Raw genomic sequence first — 26,493 nt, forward strand, 5'->3', positions numbered from 1 at the left:
AATGGTTTTATTTATTTGATGTTGATGATCATGATACCCTGACGGTATGTATGTATGTTTGATATCATGTTGTTTTTCCTTCTGCACACGTGTGTTTTTATCAATGCTCTGGCTTTTTGCTGTTTCTGGTGTTCTCGTGTGATTTTCTCAGCATGCAGGTATGTGATTTAGGTAGATGGCCCTGGTTGTTTGTTTGTTTGGCGTGATTGGATGGCTTTAACTATAAATTGAAAATCATGATCGCAATCACTTTGATTGACTGACATTCGTAACATCTTACTTTTTTTTTTTTTTATTTTTTACTATACATGATCCGTTCATAAACCATCCAAATGTGGTCATACCATTACATAAAATTCATGCTCCGTCAGTTTTGTCTGCGTCATGGCTCTTCGCTTCACGGGACGATGTAGTAGATCGCGGCGTTGAAACGGGTGCGGCCCTCGGGGTAGCCGCCGGAGTGACTGTCGGGGAGTCCATCGCCGTGTTGGCCGCTTCGACGAGCGGGTTGGTCAAGTCGGTGGAGGAGGACGACGTCGACGGCGGGGCCATGAGTCGGTGGGCGATGACGCTGGCGGGAAGTTCCAGCGAAGGGATGAACGCCTCCATGGCTGTGGTGGTGGTGGGTGGTGCCGTAGCGGACGACGACGGAGGCGCGGGCAGGGCGAGCGGAAGGGAAGGTGGGATGATAGCAGGGGTGGAAGTGAAGGAGGAAACGGAGGAGGAAATCAGCGGCCCGGAGTGCGCCGAGTTCCATTGCTGCTGCACCTCCTGATAGAACCGCCGCAGACGCGCCTCGTCCATGCAAAACTCTTCTATCTGCGATTTGAGCATCTCGGGCGTCTTGTACAGGTTCGCCGAGTCGATCGCCCAGGTGTTGGTTGTCGGGTGGTGGTTGGCTATCAGCGGCTCCGGGGACGGCCGCATGGCTGGTGATGGATGCGGCGACGACATGGGGTCGTACGAATACGTGCCGGCCCGCGCCCGCCGCGGCGGTCCGTCGCCACGTTCGGAGGCGAACTTGTCACGGCCGGCGGCGCTTTTGGTGCTGAAGAGCCGGTTGGCGAGCAGCAGCAGGTCCCCCTCGTCCGAGATCTGCACAAGCAGGCACCCAGACCGATGAATGTACTGCGGGTAGCGATACTCGGGCTTCCCCCACGAATAGAGCACCTCCACATCCGGCGGGAACGCGGACGCCGCCTCAAAGTCGAGCACAAAGTCGAACTTCTTCAGGAGTGCCTTTTGGTAGAAATGCTTGTCCGGCTTGTCCTGTTCCCCAAAGGATGTTGCATGCAGCGACAAGGGCGCCAGTACTGGCGCTGGAGGAGGCGGAGGCGGAACCTTCAGCTGGATCCGGTACAGTTGCCGGAAGCTCTGCGTCTTGACCGTTGCCGACGCCTCCGCAATCGGCACCTGCACCAGCTTCAGCCCGTGCTTCTCCGTGACGGTCGCCCAGAGCGCCACGGCATCCTCGATCAACTTGGGGGTGGCGTTCATCCAGCTCAGCTCAATGTGGAAGCAGTTGTCAGGATTGTGCAGCCGATCATAGTGCAGGTCAATCACCTCCGGGCGGTTTGACCGCTTCCGGTGGTCGACGTCGTACTTCATCGATTTCGACAGCATTACCGTGGCCATGTTCTTCTTCTTAGTCGACCCAGTGGTGCCCGCGGTCGAAGGTTCCTCGTCCCGGATGCTGATCGTCGTCCTGGCTCGATCGTCTTCGAGCGTACTACTATCTGCCGTCTTACCGCTCCTGGGCGTCGACGGCGGCACCGACTCGGGCTTTTTAGTCCCGAACCAGCCCGCCCTCGACTCGGGGCGCGGCGTCCGATAATTATCGTGGAGCTTGTAGAAATAATTGCCGTCGCGGAAATTGTGTCGGTTGTTGACGTGGACAAACAACCCAGCATCCATGAGCTCCTGTCCGAATTTCACGGCCTGCTCCCGACTGTCAATGTCCCGATAGTTCTGGACCAGCCACGTCGTGAACTCGGATCCGACGAAGCAATTCCGGTGCAGCCGCACATGCCATCGCCGATCCATCATCCGGACCCCCTTGTCACTCTGCATCAGATCAGCCAACGAGCGGAGGACCTCTGGAGTCAGCGTATCCGGTATTTCCAATAACTCCGATTCGGGGAGGAGCTGAACCGGGTTGTCCAGCCCGGGATCGGTCAGGAGCACACGATCCCGCTCGGCCGCCACGACTTCAGAGGGATCCCGTGTTTGGTACATGATGTTCAACGGGTTAACCCCTTTCTTTCTACGCTCCGCAACCTGTGAACGGCGTTCCTCAGGCGGAATGTAGCGATGGCGCTGCCACAGCCTCGTCAGCTCGTGGATGCCGGCAATGTGGGTTTCCTCTTCGTCGTCCTCGTTAATGGGGCGGCCGTGTCGCCGATTATTCTGCGACAGCCTCATCGGGATGAGCACGAAACGAACTCTCCAGAACCGGAGTTGCTCCGTTGGGTTGGTCAGGTGGTCGCGGTGGCTGGCCAGATAATTGTCCGCATAATTCCAATTGTACTCTTCCGTCGGCTGATGCAGCCTCACCTGGCTCAGCTCGAACTGCCTGGCGAGAATCGTCCGAATCGCGATCGTATAGATGGAGGAAGGGTCCCGGTCGAGCATCAGGCCAGGCGACAGTCGCGTATACCGGGTCACCTCGATCTCTCCGCCCGTCAAGCAGACCAGTCGATGGATGACATGGCCCTTGGACAGATAGATCGTCGCTCCGTCCCCGGCCAAGCCCTGAGGGTCAAAGACGTTGAGCGATTCCAGCTGATGCTGGCCCGTCGCCTCGGCGACGTTCTTGCCGACCACAATCTGGAAACCGTGCGACAGTCTCAGGGCAACCATTTCGCGGAAAATAGCGTCTCGAGCTTTTGACAGATCGGTATGTTCGTCATCGTTGGGAAACACGCGGTACGGCGTCTGGAGATACTCCGATGCCAGTTCCGTGCGGGAGGGAAATTCTTCCGTCGTTAATGGCAGCACCGCCGGAGTTCTCAGGCTCTTCCATTTCACCACTGCGACTCGCGGCGGCCGTGGGTAGGCATGCTGCCAGCGGCCAAACCAACTTTCGTCCCGGAGGGCGGCTTTGGGGGTGTTGGAAGGATTAACTAGTTTGACCCACGGTGCCAACGTCCTGTTGGGCGAGATCTTTCCCAGCGAATCGTGCGACGACTCGGCGTCCATGTCGAATCGCCGGCCGGTCCGCTTCGCAAACATTGCCCCGTGGCCGCCATGGCTGCCAGGGTCGCTGGGCAGTTCGTGCTCTCTCGGAGACGGTGTGGCAGATATTGGGTGCCGTTCTGCCTCTAGTGCATCGACCGCTTTCTGGGTCATTTGGCGAATCGAAATAGGTTTCGACTGGGGCAGCTCTGGACTGCTTGGAAGTGGATCTGCCATTCTATGTGCTGATGGAGGGCGCTGACTCAAGTCACTCCGAATGCTCGCCGAGCCATCCGACGATGGAGGCCGCACACCAATTTCCAGTTCGGAAGGCGTCAACCGGCCGGACTGAGAGGTTCTACTCGGCATGGGTAACGCTCTCGCGTGCTCTGCGTTTAGTCCTGTGCTGGGCTGCGCCCGCGGAGGTGCCACCCCTAGTCCTCTCAAGGCGAAACTGATGGTTCGCGACATTCGAGGAGTGCGGCCTGACTTGAGGGCAGATTTTCGGGGGGACAGGCTTTGAGGCGAAGCGGTAGAACTCCGAGGCGTGGATGGCACTTCTCGTTTCCGGATTGTCGGAGACGACCCTTGCTGGTGCTCCCTGAGGCTGCTGACGGACCGTGCGGATATGCGATCTTGTAGACTGGAAATATGGTTCTCAGGTTCTGGAGGTGCCTTGGCTTTGGCATGTTTCTTCGACGTCTCCGTTTTAGGTAGTGGAACGAAGACCTTTTCGTCGTATTCATCCATCAAGGCAAGCATGTTCTTTTGTCGCTTTACGGGGTTGCGCAGTAGGATCTCTTTAGGGTCCGTGATACTGGACAGAAACGGCTGCGGCCGTAAGCTGTCACTGAGCGGGTCGCGAGAAGACGGATCCGGAGACAACGGAGGCCGCGCGGTGGGCGGCGGAGTTAAACCAGGAGGATGGTGCGGATCTCTCTGAAAGCCAAAGTCTTTCTCGGAGAGATACGGAATCGCAAAGTTGGACTGTTCGCTTTCCATGATTCCCATCATTTGGATTTCATACATCCGCACCCGCGGTACGAAGGGCCTGGATCTCCGGGTGACCGTGTACGGTATCGGGGCATTGAGATCCTTCTTGGTGATCCGTCGATCTTCTCGGTATGTGGTGGGATTCCAATACGATATGTCTACCCAGTGCGGAATGCCGTAGCACCACTCGCTGGAGTGCGCGGACGATACGTGGCGAGAACGAGGACGAGCAACAGTGTGCACGTCGGTTGACCCAGACCTCAATGAGAGAGTCGACGCCCTGCTCGCATAGCTCGTCGCTCCGGGCTGAGCGCCTGAAGACGCAACCACACCATTGGCATCGGTGACACTCAAGCCGGATGGTTGCTGTTGGTGTTGCGGATTTTTATACTTGAACAGCGGCACGGAATGAAGCGGCATCGGGCCCAGACTGACGAGATCGATGGCAATGCCCAGGTTTGTGAGAGACTCCGAAGTCGCCGCAAGCGACTCATACGAAACCTCAAAGAACCCCGGGCCGGGAGTGATGACGATGATCGAGGTTCCAGTGCGGGTGAGATCCCGGTCAATGTGATCATTGGCTAAATGTGAGGTTGCCAAGTGAATGGCTTCGAGGATATTGCCGCGGACAGCCGGGGTTGGGCGGCCGTTGATCGATGGCGGCTGTTCGAGGGAGTCAGGCTGTGATGTATGATGATCCCCCTCGGCGCTGGGGGCTCTCCAAATAGAAACATCCCGCAGAAAGGTGCGAAAGTTTTTCTTGAGTTCGTCTAGAATCGCGGTCCAGTGGCCGCTCGCGATGTCGTTGACGACCACGCGATAAAAGTCCCTTGTCAAGGGACCATCCACGCGGGGGAGTTTTTTCAATTGCTCTAATGACTCTCCACCGTGCGCTACAACGGGATCGTACTCGACCCGAGTAAAGAGGACAATGGTGACGAGGTGTTTGGCATCGATGCTCGCCCAGCGCTTGAAGAGTTCGGGGAGAAAGCCGTTGATGACCCGGCTGAAGAGGATATCCCCTGTGCCTTCGGCGTCAAAATCCCACATCTCCCGAGCCATTTGGATGAAAAGGACATATCGCGCGGCCTCACTACGAAAGACGGGGATTGTATTCGGGGCAAAGTATCCCGAGAGGACCTTTTTGCCCCCGATAAAGATATTCTTTATAGTGGCTTTGATGGTGCCCATGAAAAGGATCTTCTGCCCTTTGTAGATAGTTTTGTGCACTAATTCCGAGGTGACCAGCCTCCACATGTCGGCACGGACGAGGAATTGGTCGCGCAGAGTGATGTCGACGTGCGAGGCGGAGCATTGCGAACGGTCCAATTGCGTCAAGAAGACCGACGATCGATTTTTGAAGCCAAAGATGTTGGCAACGCTGCTCGTGACGGAGATCTCCAGCTTCGGATGCCGCTGCCGGATCTCTGGCGGCAACGGTTTGACTACAAAAAGGCATCGCTGCTGGAGCGGGGTATTGAACTTGGTGCGGCGGGAACTGCTTGAATCGCCGTCCGTGGAGGTATCGTTGGGCATTCGCTTGCCCAGATCCAAGTTCGGGGACGCATCGTCGGCATTCAGGATCTCGATGACATCGCCGGGACTGACGCTGATATCCCCCAAGGCGGCGGTGTTGAAGAGGAATTCCTCCTTGGAGAAGCTTTCGTCATGAATCCACAGCATGCATTTGCGACGATAGAGGCCTACTGCCGGCTGCTGCCAGCCGAACTTGCCGCTCGGAAGGGCCGTCGAGGATTCGGGCGAGGTGCTGACATCGCTGGCCACGCTGACCTGTCTCAAATGCGACCCTCGGGAGGGAGCTCGGGGCATCATCCTCTCGGCCAGTCGCTTGCCAATTGCGCCATGCAGTGGAATCGGTGACCATTCCTGGCACCTGGACGGACGGTTGACGGTGGAAGGGAACGAACGAGTGGTGTTGAAGAACCAGTCCGCAAGCCAGCGCCTGGACACAGACTTTGGAGGACGCCGATCGTCGAGCACTCAGATAGGGAGGCGGTCAGAGCCGATCACCAATCAGCGCGGAGAGGGTGGGCGCCTTGATGCAGGCACTAGCCACAACTTGTGGCTGGGCATGGCTGCGCATCCCGCCGCGATGATGTCACGCCTTCAGCCATGAACTCCTCCACATTGTAAGTCTTGGCTGCGAACTGCTTTGTCACATGCAGGTCAGTTGACTGCATCGCCAGGGATGACCAGATTGCTGCGAGTCGACTATTGGTCTGCTGCTTTAGTACACTACATGGCAGCAATGGTACTTGCGTCACTGGTAGAGCATGGCGTCCTTGACCACGGAGCTCCCTGCTGCGTCCGGCGTAGACTGCTACTCGTCGTCGGCCATCTACTACTGTGAACGTTTCTCGCACGAGGGAGCCGTTGACCCAATCTCGTGCCTCGGTAAGACGAAAATGTCTTGATCTCCCAGCTTGGTTAGATGACTGCAACAAGGTTCAGACCGTCCGTGGTTCCCCTTGACCTTGCAGGAGTCGGTATCGTAGCTTTTCCCTGCATGAACTGAACCAGATCTATTGTTTACTTGAGAGAAGCGATTCGTCCATTTCAGGAACAAACTCGGGTGGAGGACGAACTCTCTTCGTCGGGAGTACGAGAGCAGTGATAAGCTCACCAGTGCATCGTGTATTCTTTGGTCGATTGACACGAATGGCAATATCTCTCCATGGAAAAGTCTTCTGGCAAGGGAGTGATGAGGCTACGGCAGGAAAGAACTAAGTTACTCGCATGATCGTGTTGTTGCACGGAGTCTGGCCGTTTTCGGCAGGGTCCTCGCGAGGCCAGTTGACGGTCGATTGTTCCATTTCCTTGGGTCGAACAGTCTTGTGGGGTTTAGGGTTAACCATGCATCTGGAGTAGGTTAGGGTTGGGCTCCTGCTCTGGAAGTCTTGGCTGAATCCACGACTGTAATTTCTCGGAATCGAATCCCTTTGACCGAGGAAGCGCTGTCTGCCATCCCGGAATCTCGCCCTTCCTCGGGATCATTATTAATTAAATGGAAGACCCCTTGCTTCCGAGTTCCTGATTTAGTACGGTCGAGCGATTTTTGTTGATTTGGGAGCCAAGTAACTAAGGCACCGCCGTACTCGTCATCGTGCTTCCTTTGCCACTGCTATTAATATTAACCATCGCGAATCCGTCCGCTGCGGCCTCGTCCTCGACGAGCGGCGATCGGACGGGGAGTTGGTGAAAATCTCCGCTCCCACTCTCCGTGTTTCGGTCTCTCATCCGAAGCGTGATGACTGGCAACGGTGTTTCCCCGCACGGCTGCACGCGTAGGCCGAGGTAATTCAGACGGGATGCAGATGGAGCCGTGAGGAGCTCGATGGCTCCCGCTTGGGTGAATGAAACGACACGGGGGCTGATCAAGTGATGGTTTGTATGTAGTATTGCTGGGGGGGTGTGGGATGGCCTGACGGACCCAGTTCGCGGCCTATCCCGAAAAGCCGCGGCTGGGCACTGCGTCGGGTCGTCCATCCCGACGGCCAACGGACTGGGAAGGTGAAAGTGGTAAACTGTAAACTGTAAGCAAATGTAAGTTCATGCAGTCCATGATGACTAAGTCTCTGCAGCTCCCAGATCGGCTGGGATTCCCGGAATAGTAATAGGAACCCTGCCCGATGCGTCTCTCCCGCGGCCCCTTTTGTCGCATGATCCCGTATCCAGCAGGCATGAACCACGAGTCGACCTGCTCGGTTGGGTTGGCCTCGATGGATCAGGCAAACAGAACAAAGAAGCCGACGTTGCGGGGAGGATTCCGGGGATGGACATCCCGGTCGTCTCCCGATCTGGAATCCTCTTTGCAGTGGGCCAGTTGACAGTTCCACGCGTTCTCTCTCTCCCGATACAGTAATACTTAGTCATTCCCAACTCGTTTGGGACAGTCACTTCTGGTAACTCGGTACCTCCATGTTAGGTGGTTAAAGACCAGGTTATGTAATACACGGTGTTACATTCTTCGCCCACTTCGGGCGTCGCATTCCTTTTCTGCCGGCGGCGCTGGCCAACCCAATCACAAGGAACCATCGGCAAACCCCGAATCCTGCGGCCCCCGAACCACGGCCACTGCGGGAGTTTCGGAGCCATTGGCGGTCCGGCTGGAATGAAGAGGGATGAAGTCATTGACAGCACGCATTCAGGAGCGCATCAGAAGATTCGACGCCGCAAGGACACAACATGGGCGGATCCCGCACACAGAAACTCACCGGCTCGACCGACCACAGCCAGTGCTCCTCACCGCCGACCAGCCGAGACGACTCCAATTTTTCCCCCATTCTCACCCCAGAGTCCAGTAGCCCAGAGCCTAGCCGGGCGACCACAGAGGCACAGACCACGGCCCAGTCCCACTAGAGGTTAGGCCAAGATCTGAGACCCGCCATCCAATGGCGCCGGCCCTCTGCGCCGCCTGCAATCCAATCCGATCCGATTCCGACCGTCCCTTTCCGGGGTGCAGCCCTGCTAGGGTTCCCGTAGACGCTGGCCTGGGTCGTGCACCACATCGGCAAGTGAACGCGCCGCCGCAGGAGACGCTGAGGCAGGGGGGTGAGTAAGGGTAGGAAGACGGGAAATGAGACGCAGAAAAAAATACGAGTTTCGTCACCTGCGCAAGGACAGGGTCTCGTTCACCGTTTCCCGGCATCGGCTAGGGGAAAGGCTAAAAAGGCACGGACAGGGACTGGCGGATAGCACGGAGTCACGGACAAGGAGACGGAACTTTGTCACGGACAGAGTTTGGCTGGGGGGCCTTGATCGACCAGACCAACTCACCGGGCTTGCGCCAGTCGTCGACTCCTGGTCGGTCGGCAGCATCTCCACCGCTTGTGTCCCGTCGCTCGGGCGAAGGCGCGCGCATCCCTGCAGGAAGTCCGTGGCTGACTAAAAAAAAAAAAAAAAAAAAAAGTAAATAGTAATCAGAAAAAAGTTCCCAAAGAAAAAAAGTAAAAGAAATTTCTTGCGCATCAGTCTTTCTAATGGTCTCGTTTCTCAATTCATAGTATCGAGTTCTACTGAACTCTGCCTTTTCATTTCCTCTTGTTCGGGCCTGAATTCGCCGAGTGGTGCTTGATTGTACAGGATCCATTTCGCCTCGTGCCGCGTAGTTACATCCCGAACGCCGGCCGAGAGACGACCCTCTTCGTCCCGCTGGACCCCCCAGACCAGACCAGACCAGACGGTCAATTTCCGGGGATTCGGGTCTTCGTCCTGGCCCTTCGTTTTCCGGCTCGCGGCTCTTGTTCGCGGTATCCCTTGGGCCGACCATCCTTCCAGTCCGTCCAGTCAGGTCACCCGTCTTGCCTAATCACACGAACCCTTGGGCCATTTGCCGGACTCCGAGTGCATGTCTCCCGCTCATTCTTGACTTGATCTCCCTCTTTTGAGCTTCTCTCTCCTCTCCACAGTGCCTCCGGGAAATCAATCACCACGGCTCGCCCCGGAAGCCCCAAGATGCGCTCCAGCATCGCCTGCTCGCGGTGTCGCCGCAGCAAGATCAAATGCGTCAATGCCGGCATCGACACCACCTGTCGGGCCTGCGAGAATTCGAACAGAGAGTGTGTCTATCCGGCACCGGCGATCGCTATCGGCGGTGCGAAACGCGACCTGACCGCCGCCATTGACGGGGACAACGATCGCAACGGCGACTGGGATAGTCCGAAACGTCAACGCTCCCGCAAGACTGCGCCGACCACCTCGGGCGGTCGAGATGTCACCAAGGCCGCCGACGTGCTCGACTCGTCCATCCTGACCCTCAAGGTTTGGGAGACGTTGTTTGACCTGTTCCAGGCGCACTATGCAACTATCCTACCCTTCCTACATCCGACCACATTTCTCAACCAGATCCGACAGGTGTCCTCGTCGTCCACATCCGATGGCCCCGATCGCCAGTCGCCACGGCCCGAACCGTCGCCGCTGATCCTTTTGGGCGTCCTGGCCCTAACGGCCCGCTTCCACCCGCAGCTGGTCGCCTACCACTCGCCGCCTACGCCGAACAACCCGTCGAATCCGCTCGTGGCCTCCGAATACTATGCAGCCGCCCTGCGCAGCCGCCTGGCAGGCTCCGATGGCTTGGGCTTGGCCGTCCCCGAGCTGAGCCGTGTGCAGGCGCTGCTGATGCTGGCCCTACATGAGTGGGACATGTGTCGGGGCAAGAACGCCTGGGTCTATGCCGGCGTTGCCATACGTCTGTCCCAGGCCATGGGTCTCCCGTATGAGTTGGACAGCGAGGCGGCCTCACGGCAGCCCCAAGTGAAGTGGGAGACGGACTACTTTGGACTGCCGCGCCGCCGGGAGTCGCGCGAGCCGTCCTCGGACGACATTATTCTGGAGGAGACCAAGCGGCGCACGTTTTGGGCCTGCTTCATTCTGGATCGCTGCCTGAGCAGCGGCAAGTATCGCCCGCGCATGGTCAAGGTGCGCGACCTCGGTATTCAACTGCCGAGTGACAATGCATTTGCCTTTGGCGAGCGCGTTCGCACGTCGCGCCTGTGCGACTCATCGGGCCGCCGGCCACTTGGCATGAACGCTCAAGACATGCAGATCCCGAGCTTGCGCCAGAGCCTCGGCTACGCAGATGACCAGCTGCGACCGGCGGGGTCGCCGTCGCTGCAACGCGGCGACTCGGTCGACCACGGCGTCGAACGCTGGGAAGTCGGCGCCGAGGAGTCGGTATTGAGCCGGGTAATTCGAATCATTCGGATCTGGGGGAGTGTCGCCAAATGGAGCTGTGCGGGCGGACGACGGTATGTTTCCGTTTGACATGTCACATTGCCGAGTTTATGCTAATGAGTTCAGGTCTGATCCTTATGCACCCTGGCAAGCCGAGTCACGGTTTGCGCAGCTGCGCAGTCGGCTGAATGAATTCCAAGAGAACCTGCCGCGGAACCTGCAGTACTCGCCGCGCAACACTGACACCCACATCATGTACAAACACACATTGCCGTCGTACACGGTGATGCATGTTGTGTACTTTCTCTCCGTCATGGTGCTACACCGCGCCTACCTGCCGTTCTTGCCGCTGCGCTGCAGCGAACCGATGGGCCCCTTGGACGAACCGACGTACTCGCGCGACAAGTACGCGGCGCCGGAAGGGTTCTGGCGGGACAGCGCGCGGGAGGTGTTCCGCGCGGCACGGCAGGTGATGGACCTGGCGAAGGCGTGTCAGGAGCGCGGCGTGCTGGTGGAGTCACCACTGGTGGGCTTTGCGCTGTACCATGCGACGTTGCTGGGAGTCTACGCAACGCATTTTGGCCAGATGGACGTCGAAGGGATGCTGACGGCACGGCGATCATCGGCGGATATCACGAGCAGCGGCTCCTCGCCGGCGCCGGCGCCGGCAACAGTGATGACACGGAGGTCGCTGGAGATCCTGCGTGACATGCGGCCGCGATTGACGATGGCCGTTGGCTGGTTCCGCACGCTGAACCGGCTACACAGCTACTATACCAAGGTCAAGAAGGACTACGCGCGGGCGACCGCTTCCCCGACGCACACAGAGTTTGACGGCTTCCGGCTGGGCGGAGGAGTACCAGAAGAGCACAAAGTTCTCGAGAAGGTGTTTTTGGAGTCTGGCGAGACCGAGGACCGGCTGCAAGAGGACGCCGACGATGGAACGGCTGCCTCTGCGGGCCAGGTTGCCGCTCCGATACTGCCCTCGGGTAGCGACGCGGTCAAGAGCGAGTCGGGTGACTCTCCGTCGCCGGCAGCTCTTCCCCGGCGCGAGTCATGGGTGGTTGTCAACGGCACCGCGGGGCCCTCCAATTCTCCCACCATCGCGGCAACAAGCGCTCCTTCCACCAGCAGCGGCAACGCCACATCTCTTGCGCCCAAACCCGACACCAACGAGCTCGACCGTCGCCCGAGTCTGCCACCACCGCCAGGTCGCACACCTCTGCCCCCGCAGTCGGGCTTCTCGCTGCCTTCGATTCAGCAGAGCACCGCATTCCCGCCTTCACCGGCCGCAACCGGCAATCGACTGCAACCGCTCAGCTCCTGGGCTGGTCCCCCTCCTCCTCCTTCATACGGACACTCGCTCCCTCCCATCAACTCCTCCTCCGCACCGCCGCCGCCCACACATAACTACCCGCGTCTCCCACCTCCAAGCACCGTCGCCGCACCACCCAGCAGCGCCAGCACCAGCAGTAGCAGCAGCGGCGGCAACAGCCCACCCGCGCTCGCCACAACGGCCACATCTTCCCACCCTCTCACCTCAGCCACGTCGATACCCACCCCGGGCCCCACAGCGGGCAGCTTGAGCTCTTCAAGCACAATCTGGACCGCGAGTCTCGGCGGCGATGACGTCGTCGCATTCATCGAGGGCAGCACATGCGACACATGGTCGAACCTGACCGACAGCGAGGTGGGATACCCATCGGGGTGGCTCTCCGCGGTATGGAGCGACCTGTAACATGAGAACGATTCAACCCATTCATGTGTTCTATTATCTCCGCGATATCATGTGTACTCCTTTCCTTTCCTTTCGACGTTCGGGTTCGTTCGGTTCGGGTTCGGGACAGGGTCCTCATTTAAAAAAAACATAACTCTCGACTTTTCTTTCTGCTTTGCGTTGGAAACTCTTTGCTATGTGATGCGATCGATGATATTTCCGATATGGCTACGGACTTAATTCATCATTCTTATTATTATTATTCTCCATGCGTGGGTCATTATTTTCTGGGCTGGGATTTTTTATTTCTTTTTCTTCTTGGTACTTACAGGAAAGCGTTTGATTTGATTTAATTATTATCATCCATTTTTCTGTTTTCCTTTTTCCCTGTCTCTATAGGTTTATTTTTAGTTTTTGGGGGGGAAATGGGTAAGGGAATATCTAGGGTATAATGGAGGAAAATGAAAATGGAATCGGTTTGGGCTTACTTTTTTTTTTTTTTTTTTTTTTTTTCCGGGCTGAGGGTGACTCAATAATGACGGCGCCAGATGGTCATGGATATATTATTGATATTTGATATTTGATCGATCTGCGATCTGCTTCAGCTCTAGCTTGGTGTCAGCCTTGTGGAGTGAGCTGGCTAGCTTAGCTTCTCCTGTATATGTATCCTAGACGAAAACCTTCGCCCATGAGATGAGGGAGCCAATCATGTCGACGACTTGGCAAAGCTACGATACTCTGGAAAGATATTATAGGATGATGGAGCGATAAGCTCATGATTGATATTCATACGTTCGATTTCCATTCAGTCGTTCGTTAGGCTATTGATCAATCAGGGAGGCAGGTAGGTTAATCGGATAACGGAGGGAAAGTATAAAACGCAATATCAAGTAAAGCAGAGAATAGAATCAATCCATCACCCGAGTCACTCGGTTGGTGCCCGTCACTGGTGGTACTGCCCCATCATCGGACCACCGTGATGACCGGCTGCTGCGGCAGCGGCAGCGGCAGCGGCAGCAGCGGTTGTGGCTGCGCTCGTCGCCGTAGCTGGATTAGTATTATGATGGCCGCCCGCCTGCGCCTGCGCAAACATCTCCAGTAACTGCCGTGATGACGGGTAATTTCCGGCGGGGGTCTCAGGTGAAGAGGTTTGCCGCTGTTGTTGCTGCTGCTGCTGTTGTAAGCCGGCCGGCAGATGTGCCGGGTGGTGACCATGATGGTAGTTGAGGCCCATTGTCGTGGATGTAGGGTTCATGTTCGGATTCATCATGTTCATGAATCCCGGAGGAATGGGCGGACCAGTCGGCGGCATCATGCCTGGTGGTGGTGGTGGGTGATGAGGATGGTGGGGAAGATGGTGAGGCGGCCCAAAGGCGCTCCCGTTTGCCGGCGAGCTGGTCGTTGCCGGTGCTGCTCCGCGCGGGAATACACCGCGTGGGCCGGACTCGTTGTTGCCGGCAGGGGGCGGGCTTTGAAGAGATGGTGGCGGCGGAGGTGCATGCGGCATGTGCATCCCGTAGCCAGGCCCCCGATTCGGCGTCGGCAAACCCGGCGGCGGCGCTAGCGAGCCCTGGGCATGCGGATTCGCCTGCGCTTGTTGCTGGCCAGCCCATCCCGGGGGCAGCGGCGGCGGCATCTGGTGCTCGAGGCCTGGCGGCCTTTGCATCTCCAGTGGTGACCGCATCGGGCCGGCCGTGGCCTGGCCCCCGCCAGAATAGCCCTGGTCAAAATAACCCATTGCCCGCCGTGCAGCTTCATTCGGCTCCTCGTTGGCCGGTCGCTGAATGTGTGCAATCGCCGGGTCGTCCAGGACGCCCTTTTGAACACTCCCCGGTCGCCCCAGCAGCTCTGGCGGCAAGTTTCCGGCCGTCGGTGCGGATACAGGCGCGGAAGAACCCGGGACTGACCCAGTCGGTGATGAAATCCTCACCTGCTGCATCAGGCGGAGAAGATTCTCTCGGTCACGCATCTGGGCCTGCGGATCTCGCGGCCCGTACATGTGTTCCGCATGTGATGTCCCCGGCGACGGTCGTCCGCCCTCGGGTGCTGGGAAGCTCGGTGCTTGTGCCGGTTGGCTATTGTCCACTTTCGGTGTCGAATTGCGCGACTTGGTGTTGCCCAACATCTGCAATATCCGTTTGAAACCTTCCTGATCTTCATCTGTCGTCGATACGGGGTGATCCGTCTGCGTCTTCGAATCTGTCTCTTTCGATTCACCCGGCGGCGGGCTGAAAATGCCCGCAAAGCGCGACGACTTGGCCCCCTTGACCGATCCCATCTCTCGCTTCGGCCCCGACTCGGTCGAACCCGGCGTGCTGACTTCCTGCGCAGCTGGTTTGACATCCCCGAGAATTCCAAAGAATTTCTCCAATCCGGTATCCACCTGCAGCGAGCCGGCCTTGGGCGCGGCAAACAGTTCACCGTCGAGATGGCTGGGCTCCGCCTTGCGCTGCTCATGTGCAGGCTGCGTCGCTGCTGCGGCCTCCTTTTTTTCTTCCGCTGATGCCTGCCCGGAACTCGCTTTCATTCTCTCCTTCCACCTCTGAAAATCCTCCTGCGTGTGCGCCGGCTTCCGTTCACCGCGGTCCGTCGAGTCCAGCCACTCCGGCTCCGGCTCAACTCGCGTGCCACGATTCCAGTCGCGGTCTGCTGGGTGTCGGTCGCGGCGCCAGTCCCGGCTCCGGTACGACGGCTTCTCCTCATCAGGCTCCGCCCCATCAGCCCCAGACGTCCCTTCGTCTCGGAACCAACTCTGTTCGTGTCTTCCACGTGGCCCATCCCGTCTCGGGAACCGCCCTTCCTTGTCAAAACGACCTTCCTTGTCCCTAAACCCGCGACCGGAGCCCGAGTCTGTTCGGTCCCATCGGTCAGAGTCGACCCCGTTTCGCCTAGGTCGACCATCCTGATCTTCACCATACGAGCGACGCGATCGGCCAGCATTCCAATCTTCTCGGTCGCCTCGACGGCTGCCGGAAGGACCATATCGCTGATCTCGACGGTCTGAGTCGCCATCGCGTTCTCGGAAAAACTTTTCTCTGAATCCTATTCGATCATCATCACCGTCGTTGGATCTAGATGTGCGATCATTGGCATCGTTCGACCCTTTTCCATATGACCTTGAAGCTGACGAAAATGATGTTCTGGGAGGGCCAAGGACGATATCCTCTACATAGCACTGTTTTAGCATACGACTCACTTGTGAACGCAGATCTCCACGTACCTGACGAGAGGCGCGAATTGTGTCGGTTATCGAAGAGGTTCGGCCTCCGATTTCCCGGCGAATCATTCTGATGTTGGTCTGAGTTCTTGCTATATCGCTTTGTATTCGGGTCGGGAATTGGGCTGCAAGTTAAATTCCATTAGCGACCATCTCCGAACATTCTAGGGTTCAGGCACTCACCCCATCCATTCCTCGACCGGGGGGAGCTTCTCTGGCCGGGTCACTAGCGGGGAGTTGCGCAGCCATAGCAACTCCTCGATCTCATACCGGCGCGCCATTGGCGAGAGCGTGCGCAAGAAACGTTGTTCAAATCAAGGAAGAAATGAAGAAGAGTCAAACTCAGAAATATTGCATGTTGAGAGGGCGAGCGGGCGTCAAGTGTTTCGTTTCTCGTCAATTAATGTCGGGGTTGGTTGTATGTCTCGTAGTAAGCGCACGTTCTCAGAACCCAAGACAGCGCCAACCAGAGCAACGATAGCAGCCAAATTAAAAGTCCAGCATGAGAAGCTCGTGGCGAAGGACAGAGAAACCAGATAGATCAAAATAAGGTAGAAAAAAAAAGCGGTCAAAATGAGGATCTGTCGAACACTTTGCTACAATTGACCAGTCGGAGAGAGCAAAAGCCGTTCAAAAGGCCTCGGGAAAGGACACGAAATGTCTGTTAAATCGAGAGATACTCGAAAATACAACCCTCAAACAGGGCCGTCGCGAAGGAAATCCTGTCTCTTATCCTGCCTTGGTCTTCAGGTGTCTGGTTCAGCGAGGGGAAAAGTTGTTCCAGAGGCAAATCGCCCAAAAGGGAAACTTCGCTTCCGTCTTATTGTGCACACCGTAGTTTTGCGGCGTCCGAAATGTGCCAATAGTGCAGTGTCCTCTATCAAAGCTCTTGTCATACTTCGTAGCCCGTAATATTACAGAGTAGCCATGTCTATGCTCCAACACCCTCTAGAACCTGCGGAATTCCTCCCTGACTCCATCGGTCTACCCGGTCGTGATCGGCCGTGTCGTAAACAATGCGCGCCAGCGGCCGGAGGAGTGCCTCGTGAGGGTCGCCCATGGAGATGCGCTGGGCGATCCAGTGAACGATTGCGGCTCGAGTGACGAGCACGGTGCTGCCTCCAGCCTGGATAATGCGGTACAAGATGTGCAGGATGGTTTTCTTGACTGATACGTCGAGATCTGGCCAGCTGTAGAGAACGAGCAGATGCTCGAACACTTTGGCCCGGCGGTAGATATCCACGTCCTGCGAAGAATGATCAGATATCCAAGTACCGGACGACAAGAAGTGGATGTACTCACCTGCGCGGTTCGGGCGCCTCGTAGTAATATCGACAAGAGCCATCGGACCTCATCCATGTGTCGGCCCTCTACCTCTGACGCCTGCAAAAAGACCTTATCGATCCAATAGGACGGGATCTTGCCAACCTCCCAGCTGGGGTATTTTTGGAGGAACTTGTTGACTTTGGCGTACATGAAATGCAGCGGGTCTGTCAGCACCTCTAGGCAGCTGGCAGCACACTCGCCAACAATGTACGGAAGCGGTCGGTCGAGGCCGAATTGGCTGGCTGTCTCCCTCAATTCGCCCAGGAGGATATAGGTCGCTCGCCACTCTGTGTATTTGGAATTCTTCATCATTGTCAGTCCAAGTTCAATGTCGGCTGTCAAACGCGAAGCGTACCTTGACTTTCACCATAAGACGGCTAATAGCCGCAAAGGCCTGCCGCCGAATCTCTTCATGCTCCGAACACAAGAAGAGAATCAGGTCTCGCACACGGCCGTTGTCGATGGCCATCTCCAGCTCTTCGCTCTCCCATTTTTGCAGGGATGTGTGGTTCTTGCTTTCCGAAGGCAAAGGACCAAACACCTCAGCGATGTCAGCCGATGGTTTAAGCTTTGGTTGGGGCTGCGTGTCCTTGGCAGGAGCAGGAATATCCGCGGCCTCGTGATTAACATCCAAGCCCTTGAACGCCTTTTTGAAAGTCGACTTGGCCTTCTTCGACTCAGACTGCTCCACCAGGTTCAGGCGCACCGTATCCAACGCGGCACCGTCTTCCCCGGCTTCCTTCAGTTTCGCAAGGAACGAGCCAACCCACGCAGCGACGACCTTCTCACGATCGGAATCGTTCGCTTTGACCACGAAAGCCCATTGCTCTTGGATGGCCCCCACCAACGGACTCAATGGTCGTCGTTCTTCTTGCGGTGTATCCTTGCGAAGCGAGTCTACAATATCCCGATAATGGACAGGTTGCTTGGAGATGCGGGTCAGGCAATTGTCGAGAAATTGCAACTGCACGTGGAGCGAGTCGGAATCCGATGATTTCAGACTGGACAGCAATGCATCGAACGAGGCTGGAGCGTTGATCATTGCATGATGCTGGAAGAGCACAGCCTGGAGCAATTTCCAGGTTTGCCTCATGGAGGGATTGTCCGGTGTCTGAACGACAACTTTGAGGATGCTGGTGAAGGCGGAGTATTGCAAGGAGGCTGATCTCTGTTAGCTGAACTCGACCTGCAGCAGATGACCGAAACTTACCAGGATGCTGCCACCAGCGCATCGATGATTGCCATTCCGCGACAGTCAGAGTATGCTGCAAGAAACCCAACAATGTCTCTGAATCATCCGAAGACAGATCCGGTTTCTCAAGCTTGCCGAGGATTTCAGTCAAAGTCAACGTGACGTCGAATTCTACTTCCGCTGCCGCCAGGGGGAGAATTTCGTAAAATAGGGCCACTAGCTCCATGATGGCATCCTGTTGCTGGATATCATCGCTAGCCGTCCGCTTGAATGCAAGAATCACATCCTTTAAGGACGGGCAACGGTTACAGAACTCATCGCGCAGCCTGTCGGCCGCCTGCATCCACAGGTCCTGGCGATATCCTTGATCATCCAGGAACATCTTCAGAACACTCCGCAGCTTCCGAATCGAAGCCGTGAGTATACGAACAGCGAACAAGGTGACGATCTCTGCGTTTTGATTTAGGCACCTTGTCAGAATCTTTTGGGTCAACGGCCGTGGCAGGATGTTCTCTAGGACGATCGAGACTGGAGGAGGCATAACAGGGTATCCGCCTTTCCAGCCACAGTGCGCCGGGACGGGCAGCTGGACCGTCGAGAACAAGAAGGCAGATTCACCCAACCACGACGGTGTAGCCTTGGGATCTGATGTAAACATGACCCGCTTCGTGAAGTAGTCTGCAATGAGCTCGGGCGCGACCCTGAACATCTGTAGCAACAGCTCCATCTGACGGGTGTCTGTTTCTGGACGAAGAACTTGTGCGAGAGCTGCCAGAGTTCCGTTCCGGACAGGCACGTTCTCCCAGTAGCGGTCCTCGTAATAAGGCGAATCCAGCCCCAGATCGATGTATCCTTCGTCGACCTCTTCGGGGGACTCGGGGTCATATCCGGGCGGATACCAGCCGTTCTGGGACAGGAGAACGCCCATCTCGGGCTTCGTACAGACCTTTGTAAGGACTCTGTGAATCTGATTGGCAATCCTAGTATCCTCAGGCACAGAGTCATCCAGATCCTGATCGTAGCCGTACAACGTAACCAGACGCTCCAGGTTCCAACGGTTGAAGAACTTGGTCTTTGTACTCCGTGGGACCGAAGCATCCTGGGCAATGTCCTGCTCAATCGCCTTGACGATGTCGGCCACGATCTCGGGCGGGTCGCGTCGAACGTGCTCCAAAAAGGCCCTCATGATCTTGTGCTGCTCGATGAACTCGCTCTTTGCTGAACCATGCTGAAACCGCAAGTTCGCAAGAACCAGGCGCTGCGCATTGCGTCGCAGAGTCGACTTCTTTGCATCCTCCGAGTCGCCTTCCGTTTGTGCTTTATTCGGTGTCAGAAAAATATCGAGCCGTTTAAGAACGATATCCCGTTTTGCGTGGGCGAGCCGCGCTACAGCCCCGCCATCGAAGCCAACGATCTCGGTGAGCAGACGCAAACATGGCGAAATCAGATGCTCCTTGGCCTTCTGCGATGTCAAATTACGGTTAAACAGCCGCAGCTGCTCCTTCTGCAGCAAGTGCCTGCACAGGGCGACACCAAAGTCACGAAATTCCAGCTGCGATGACACAGTTCTCAGGAAGATCGCCAGGACCGACGGCACCAGCACCAGCAAACTGTCATTGTTGTTTGTGTCTGCAAACCTCCAGCATTGAATAAGATCCGGGAAACAGGCGTCTGGGGAGTCTTCGCTGCCGGGAATTCGTTGCGAGTCGCAGTAGGCTTTCAAGATTTCCAGTTTCTTGGGTTTCTCACTTTCGTGTTCGGGCTGGTTAATGGAATTGAGGAAATCCTTGAACGCATTAATCCCTGCTGTCTCATCAGCTATGCACCTTCAGCCGTCCAACGACCGAGCCTCGCGCATACCTAGCCGCGTCTCCGAGGGCGAATCCTGCTTCAGCAGCAGCAGACGCCGGAGTTGCTTGTGGGAGGTGATCGATCCGGCGCCGCTGCTTGCCGCATCTCCGCTCCTCTCTGCCGAGATTTTGCGCCGCTTTACTCGAGGGCCCGGCACGCCAGCATTGCCCATTTTAGTTGCGTGGAATGCTTCTCGAGATGCTCTTCTCGACTTTCTCTTGCAGACATCAGATAAAATCCTTGGATGACTAAGCATTGATAAGATTTGCGCCGATAATCCCGGGCTTCTCATTGGTTATATTAACAGCCAATTATACTCCGTATTCGACTTGGATACAGAATCAAAACGGAAGCTGGACATGAAGCTTCGATAGTCGTGTTCATTCGGTCATCAAACAAGCAATTACGTCCCTGCGACAGCTGACAGAATATCCCAGTTCAAAAATTACGAATCTAGTGCAAAACCAGCTGATACAAACCATCTAACCCATACCATAACGCCCGAGACCTCCCAGAAACGCACTGAAACGCCGACGCTGTCAAAAACAGACCACAGAGTAAGAGTACATCACCAGTTCCAAGTCCTGCTGGCAGCCGTGAAAACAGGTGGTTTCCACTGAAGCTTCGAAGGATCGATTTTTCTAACGCCTTTCTGCTTCTCCTTCTCTTGACGCTTTCTGTGCTGCTCGACGATGTGATCCGGTAGCACAATAACCCAGTTGCCCCTCTGTCGCCAGGTCAGAAGCTGTTTCATGAGGAATCACGGGGTTCAAGCTTACATGATAACGGAGCAGGTTGAGTACGAGTAAGGTCTCGTGGACATCCTTATCCGTCATTGCAGTGAGCTGCGCCAGCTCACTCTCGCTGACGGACTCGCGACCGGGCTCAAGCAGGATATCAAGCAGAACCTCCCGCCAGTACTGTCGATAGCTGAGCAGGCCTAGGTCACTGAGAGGCTTCTCCGGAGACCCTTGCTTTCCTTCCCGCTTGCTCAGCTCATAGCTGAATTGGATCAGGAGCCGGCCGTAGCCACGTCGCTGATACTGCGGGAGCGTCAAAATACAGGCAAGGTTGTATCCTTCGGCGGAATCCTTCTCCTTTGAAAAGTAGCCGACCAGGTGGCAGCCAGTTTCGTCCCGGGTGCACATGCAATAGAACAGGAAAGGATCGACGTCATAGTACAATGTCTTGTGATCGAGGAAGAGCTTACTGAGAAGGCACAGGTTGCGGCACCAGGTGCGCTGGCGCCGGCCGTCGACCTCGAAGAAAGAAATGTGATCATCACGATAGATCTCATTGCCCGGCGGGTGGACAAGCGTGCACTTCTTGCGGTGTCGCTCAAAGGCACGCCGATTGTCAAAATAACTCAGGCAGAACTCGTCGATATAAATCAACTCGGCGTCCTGGAAGGACTCCGGGTACGGCGAGAAATACCATGGCTCCATTTCATACTTGCCCATCTGCAGACGGGTCAGGTTGCGCACCCGGTGGATTTCTGTCGGATTCTGTGTCATGCTGCCGCTGGTTCGGAGCTTCTCAATCTCCTCTTCGCGAGTCATGGTCTTCATTTCTTCCCCTTCAGCCTTAGCGTCTGTGAAACTCACGTCCATCATCTCTACATCTTCCGACGCTTGTTTCGGGGTGTCCGAGGCAGAAGCGCCCTCTGGCAAGGGATGCGGCGTGCCATCGACACGGTTCTCTTTGCCACCGGCCTTTGCCGGTCGGGGGGCCTTGCTGACATTGGTATTCTTCCCCGTCAACAGATCGGGTGTTGCAGAAACATCCCGGCTCTCTGTGCGGGCTCGCTTCTGATTCTTGCCAGGAGCTTTCTGTCCGCCTGATGCTTTCTTTTTGTCCGGCTTTTCCGGTGCCGGCCATTCAACCTCTTGGCTGAGATCGATTCTGGAGGCCGGGATCCATTCTAGAGAGAAATGTCAGCCCGTTCGTCCAGACAATGTCGACATCGCAATCCATACCATCAAGTCGCTTGTTGAAATCCACATAGTGGACACTAACGACCCTGTCAGCACAGTACGCGCATACTTGGCAAGAATCGACTTACTAGAAATATGGAACATCTCCCCGCGTCCGCATTGACAACAGCTCTGCTTTCCGATACTCGCCATCCTAGCATTGGGGTTAGGCCTCATATGATCACGTGACTTTCAACGGCAGGGTTTTCACCCGGCCAGGTCAGCAACTCACTTTCTCTACCATAGCCTTCACACCAATCCTATCATCAAAGTAAGCACATGCGACCGTGGAACTAGGGGTCGAAAATGCCTAGGATGGCTTTTCCGACTGAAAGCACGACGTACCTGAGCGTATTCAGGGTGGCGAACCCCTTTTCAACGGGATCGGGCGTCCCGGTCGCGTCGTCTCGGGCCACCATGGTGCCAGGGACGCTGTAGCAACGACTGCGATGGCCGTGGAGTTGTCCAGGGTGGTTTTTGCGATGAAATAAACGGGTAAAGGCTGGCGATTTTGATGGACTTTTTCGTTAGGGTGGCGGGTTCGGGATCAACTGGTCCAGGTTGGGAGGTTGACTCTCCACCGCATCACTCCGTTCTGGTAGCCCCTTCTTATCGTCAAAGAGTCCAACCCTAATTCCTGCTTTGTTGACAACCATAACACGACGCCAATAGTGTCAACTTTTTACTATTTCTTGTCGAAATTCCGAGACTGAGTATATGCCAATAATTTCAGGTCAAGATGTATTCTTTGAATATGTACCTCGGTCTAATTTCTCCCTGCTACGTAACTACACTTTGGACGAGATGTAACGGTCACGTGACACATATACAGCAGAAGTACCGGGAGTATGAAAGCTACATTTTTGCCAGCGAAATGACTGTTCATGCAGGTAATGAAGTGTCCAGAGGGCCCAGGGGAAGCGAGGCATACGAGCAGATGATCTCTCTAATTCTGCCGACTAACAATTTACTGGCTTAGGAGGACGGGCGGCATGTGCGTGATGCACTGGAAGAGCTGCTTTCCCTCACGTTACTCTCCGGTCGAGCATGCCTGTCAGGAACCCGAAATCCAAGTTTCGTAGGTGATGCATCCGCGTTGAATCCAAAGTCGTCTTTGCCCGTCTCGATACCGACGCAATGAAAATCATTATACACAAATATGAAGTGTTCTAGCAGAAGGGAAAAAAAAAAAAATAAAAAAAATTACGAGCCTACTATTCCGGCAGAGTATAGGATCGGGAACAACGGTGGGTAGTGGATAAAATAACTGCATGGAGACTCACTGTCCTCCGACATACCCAATCCATCTTAATGAAAATATAAGCTAGATGGTCATGGCAAGAGAGATACTGTAGAGCTCTGTTTCGGTCTTGCCTCACTTGATGAATCGGTTGCGTCTGCACTGGCGTGTGAACCTCGCGTCTTTGGTGCCGAACGTCGATAGTAGAAGGAAGGTCTCTTTTCGAGAAGTCGCAGGGAACGGGACGAAGCTGGAGAGGATGGAGAGTACTCCGTACGGGCTCATTATTGGTCCGCAGTGGTTCGCATACCACTCGGTCTCTGTTTTGATTGGGTACGGAAGTGGAAAGTTGGCACGAAGAGATGTAGGTTAGATGGTATTCACCGGCTAGATGCATAATGGGGATCAGAAACGTCCTGTGACAGCAGCTGCTGCATTTCACATACATTATTTTCAACGGCCAGCAATAGGATTCTAAGTACATGGTGGTCATGATAGTAGATATAAAACCATCAATGTGCTCCATTGACCACCGGCACTGCTGCCTCAAGTTCCTCCAGCTCTTCTTTGCGCGACCGATACAATTCCTGTGCCTCACGTTCGCGCCGAGTGATGAAGCTGACCTCATCACGCAGCTTCTCAAGGCGTCGAGACAGCGCACCATCCTCGGCAATCTGAAGGGTGCGGAAGGTGTCGAGGTCGATCTTGGCCTTCTCGAGAGCGGCGCTGGCTTCGACGATTTTGGATCGCAGCGTCTTTGCTCGAGCTTGATACCCACCGTAATGTAGGGCTAGCTTCTTCTCGAGCTTGTTGCCTTGCTCCGCGGTGGCCATGAGGGCCTCTTGCACGTTATCAAACATGTCAATCATGCGTTGCTCTTGCTCCAAGTAGTTGCCCTCCTCATCATCGTACGCGCTCAGACCCGGCAGAGCACCCGAGTCACGCAGCGACGTCCACGAGCTCTCGAAATCGGCTTGCCACCGCTGCTTGAGATCATCCGAGTCCAGCTCTTTGGCGATCGCCTCCCGTGCGGCATCAAGATGTGCATCGTCCAATCGCTCAAGGGCCGGGACCTTACCCTCCACCTTGGCTCCGGGAACCGGATGCTTTCGTGCATCGTTGGCAATGAGGATGGCAGCCTCTTCTGCGATCAACCTCTCGATTGGGTCAGTGACCTGGGATGCCCGCTCCAGTAGCGCAGTGACATTCAAGGAGCTTGGACGTGGCAAAGACTTTTGAATAACCTGTGTCTGACGCCGGAATTCGGCTTCTGCTTGCTTCCGACGCAGTTCAGCATTTCTACGGTCCCGTTCCGCAGCATCTTCTTCGATGGCCTCTGGGCCCGTGACAGGCTCGGGGGATTCGGACGGGAGCTCTTCCAACTCCCATTCCGTCTCCTTCGGCTTGGGGAGCGATGCCAGCTGACTACGGACTTTCCGGCGCATCAGATTCTCCTGAATCTTGATTTCACGTGGAGTGGCTCCAACAAGCTGGCCGCCAGCATCCTTATTCAGAGCGAACTGATCTCGAGGTGTTCGGAGAGGGGTTGCCCCAGGGCCAATTCCCCCGCGAATAGGAGTGGCACCGACGCCGCCCGCAGCTTGACGGAATGGTGTGGCCATAGGATTTGGTGTTACGATATCTTGTTTGCGCGGTGTGATGCCTTCGAAACCCGTCGAGCCGGGCCCCTCGTGAAGGGGCGCATTCTCCCCACCCAAAAGTGACGATTGCGTTTCTGTCAACGCCTTGATATTGCGAATCTCGTTGGCGATGTGATCTTCTTGCGGTGGCGCTTGTGGCGTGCGGATCGGAGTCCCTCCCACGATGGTGGAATAGTTGCCAACCAAACCTCGAGTACTGTCGTTCTCCTCTCCCGCCATTTTGGCTGCTCGGTCACCAGCCAAGCCCATCTTGACAATGTCCTCCAGCTCGCTCTCACTGACTTGCGGCGCGGGAAGATTGAGGGGCCGTCGCTTGCTCATCTGTTCAGCCTCCCGAATCTTTTGCATGCGTCCGGCTTTGGCTGCCGCCGCAAACGTTGAGTTCTTGTCGCTCTTTCGCTTCTTGCGTTCGGCTTCCTCATCTTGCTCTCCTTTGCGCTTTCCTGCCAGTTGGATTTTTCGGGGATCGAACATCTCTCGCTGGCGCTCGTTGCGGGCCTGTTCCTCCGTCGTATCGTAGAATCCGGGCGCCGGAGCTTTCTCGAACGGGATGTCCGCATTGTAGTCCATTTCGCCTTTCTTGGTCGTCACAACCTTGACGTTGATCCCCGCACTTTTGAGCTCTCGGCGCTTTTGCAGCACAGCGAGTCGGCGCGATTCCTCCAGCTGGCGCTCGCGAGCCTTTCGCTTCGCCTTCTTGCCCTGTGTATTGGCCAGGCGAGCGCGGGCTTCGCTGAGCATTTCCTTTTCATCTTCGTCGAGGTCAATCGTATCGGGGCGAGCGGGCTTCGATTCGGGATCGGGATCCAACTCTCCAGGTCTAGTATTGTTAGCTACGATTGCAGAACAGAAACTCCTGGATGCTTACCTCAGTCTTCGGACATCATCAGCGCTCGGCGCCTGTGCCTCGGACCCGGGTCCTCCCAAACCCAACTCATCATTCTCCCTCGCTTCGGCTTCGTCCAGCAGCTTCTGATATCTCTCCAAACACTGCGTTGCAGTCCGTCCAACGATTGGCGCGATCGTCCGCCATTGCGTCGGCATCAACTTTGCGAGATGCAGAAGCTTTTCATCTTCCTCCCTCGACCACTCGATCTTGCGGATACTCGGATCCAGCCACTCCTGCCATCGCGCCTTGCACTGCTTCGGGGTCTTGCGCGAGAGCAGCGACGACACTCGCGCCCACTGATTCAGCCCATACTTCGAGACCTATTTATCATGTCAGCCAATAGTCGGTGCGTTGATATCGATTTCAAGGCGTACCGCTGCTCGAAGAACTTCATCTTCAATATTGGTCCTGGATGGCGTCAGTCCAAGCAATGATCTAGCAGACGCGAAATCACTTACCAGACGCCCCCTTTGACGACTGGCATCGTGCCCAACCGCTGGTCTCGTCAGCGATGCCTCACGAGACAAATCACAGTTGCGGTTCAGCTCCAACTGTCGCTGCAGAGAG

General features: G+C 56.0%; 7 protein-coding genes across 7 annotated transcripts; 1 reads left to right on the forward strand and 6 right to left on the reverse strand.

Annotated features, from left to right (window-relative positions):
• Positions 1-357: 357 nt before the first annotated feature.
• On the reverse strand, positions 358-6,000 carry VTN49DRAFT_5694 (uncharacterized protein; the record flags this gene model as incomplete). The annotated part of the gene is made up of 1 exon (XM_069413779.1): positions 358-6,000. One exon carries the CDS (start codon positions 5,998-6,000, stop codon positions 358-360), a length of 5,643 nt encoding a protein of 1,880 aa, XP_069266417.1.
• Positions 6,001-7,266: 1,266 nt separating this feature from the next.
• VTN49DRAFT_5695 (uncharacterized protein) lies at positions 7,267-9,049 on the reverse strand (the record flags this gene model as incomplete). The annotated part of the gene is made up of 3 exons (XM_069413780.1): positions 7,267-7,712; positions 8,324-8,543; positions 8,924-9,049. 3 exons carry the CDS (start codon positions 9,047-9,049, stop codon positions 7,267-7,269), a joined length of 792 nt encoding a protein of 263 aa, XP_069266418.1.
• Positions 9,050-9,642: 593 nt separating this feature from the next.
• On the forward strand, positions 9,643-12,598 carry VTN49DRAFT_5696 (uncharacterized protein; the record flags this gene model as incomplete). Its single annotated transcript, XM_069413781.1, has 2 exons — positions 9,643-10,934; positions 10,987-12,598. 2 exons carry the CDS (start codon positions 9,643-9,645, stop codon positions 12,596-12,598), a joined length of 2,904 nt encoding a protein of 967 aa, XP_069266419.1.
• Positions 12,599-13,520: 922 nt separating this feature from the next.
• Positions 13,521-16,075, reverse strand: VTN49DRAFT_5697 (uncharacterized protein; the record flags this gene model as incomplete). Its single annotated transcript, XM_069413782.1, has 3 exons — positions 13,521-15,742; positions 15,798-15,919; positions 15,978-16,075. 3 exons carry the CDS (start codon positions 16,073-16,075, stop codon positions 13,521-13,523), a joined length of 2,442 nt encoding a protein of 813 aa, XP_069266420.1.
• A 650-nt stretch (positions 16,076-16,725) lies between these two features.
• VTN49DRAFT_5698 (uncharacterized protein) lies at positions 16,726-20,335 on the reverse strand (the record flags this gene model as incomplete). The annotated part of the gene is made up of 5 exons (XM_069413783.1): positions 16,726-17,040; positions 17,097-17,423; positions 17,476-18,281; positions 18,331-20,115; positions 20,173-20,335. The coding sequence occupies 5 exons, from the start codon at positions 20,333-20,335 to the stop codon at positions 16,726-16,728; spliced, it is 3,396 nt and encodes a 1,131-aa protein (XP_069266421.1).
• A 396-nt stretch (positions 20,336-20,731) lies between these two features.
• Positions 20,732-22,555, reverse strand: VTN49DRAFT_5699 (uncharacterized protein; the record flags this gene model as incomplete). The annotated part of the gene is made up of 6 exons (XM_069413784.1): positions 20,732-20,890; positions 20,943-22,084; positions 22,140-22,174; positions 22,226-22,290; positions 22,369-22,396; positions 22,482-22,555. 6 exons carry the CDS (start codon positions 22,553-22,555, stop codon positions 20,732-20,734), a joined length of 1,503 nt encoding a protein of 500 aa, XP_069266422.1.
• A 1,333-nt stretch (positions 22,556-23,888) lies between these two features.
• VTN49DRAFT_5700 (uncharacterized protein) lies at positions 23,889-26,410 on the reverse strand (the record flags this gene model as incomplete). Its single annotated transcript, XM_069413787.1, has 4 exons — positions 23,889-25,857; positions 25,906-26,246; positions 26,301-26,334; positions 26,385-26,410. 4 exons carry the CDS (start codon positions 26,408-26,410, stop codon positions 23,889-23,891), a joined length of 2,370 nt encoding a protein of 789 aa, XP_069266423.1.
• Positions 26,411-26,493: the final 83 nt, after the last annotated feature.

The sequence above is a fragment of the Thermomyces lanuginosus genome, assembly GCF_041956635.1.
Source record: "Thermomyces lanuginosus strain ATCC 200065 unplaced genomic scaffold VTN49scaffold_35, whole genome shotgun sequence".
Lineage (NCBI taxonomy): Eukaryota > Fungi > Ascomycota > Eurotiomycetes > Eurotiales > Trichocomaceae > Thermomyces > Thermomyces lanuginosus.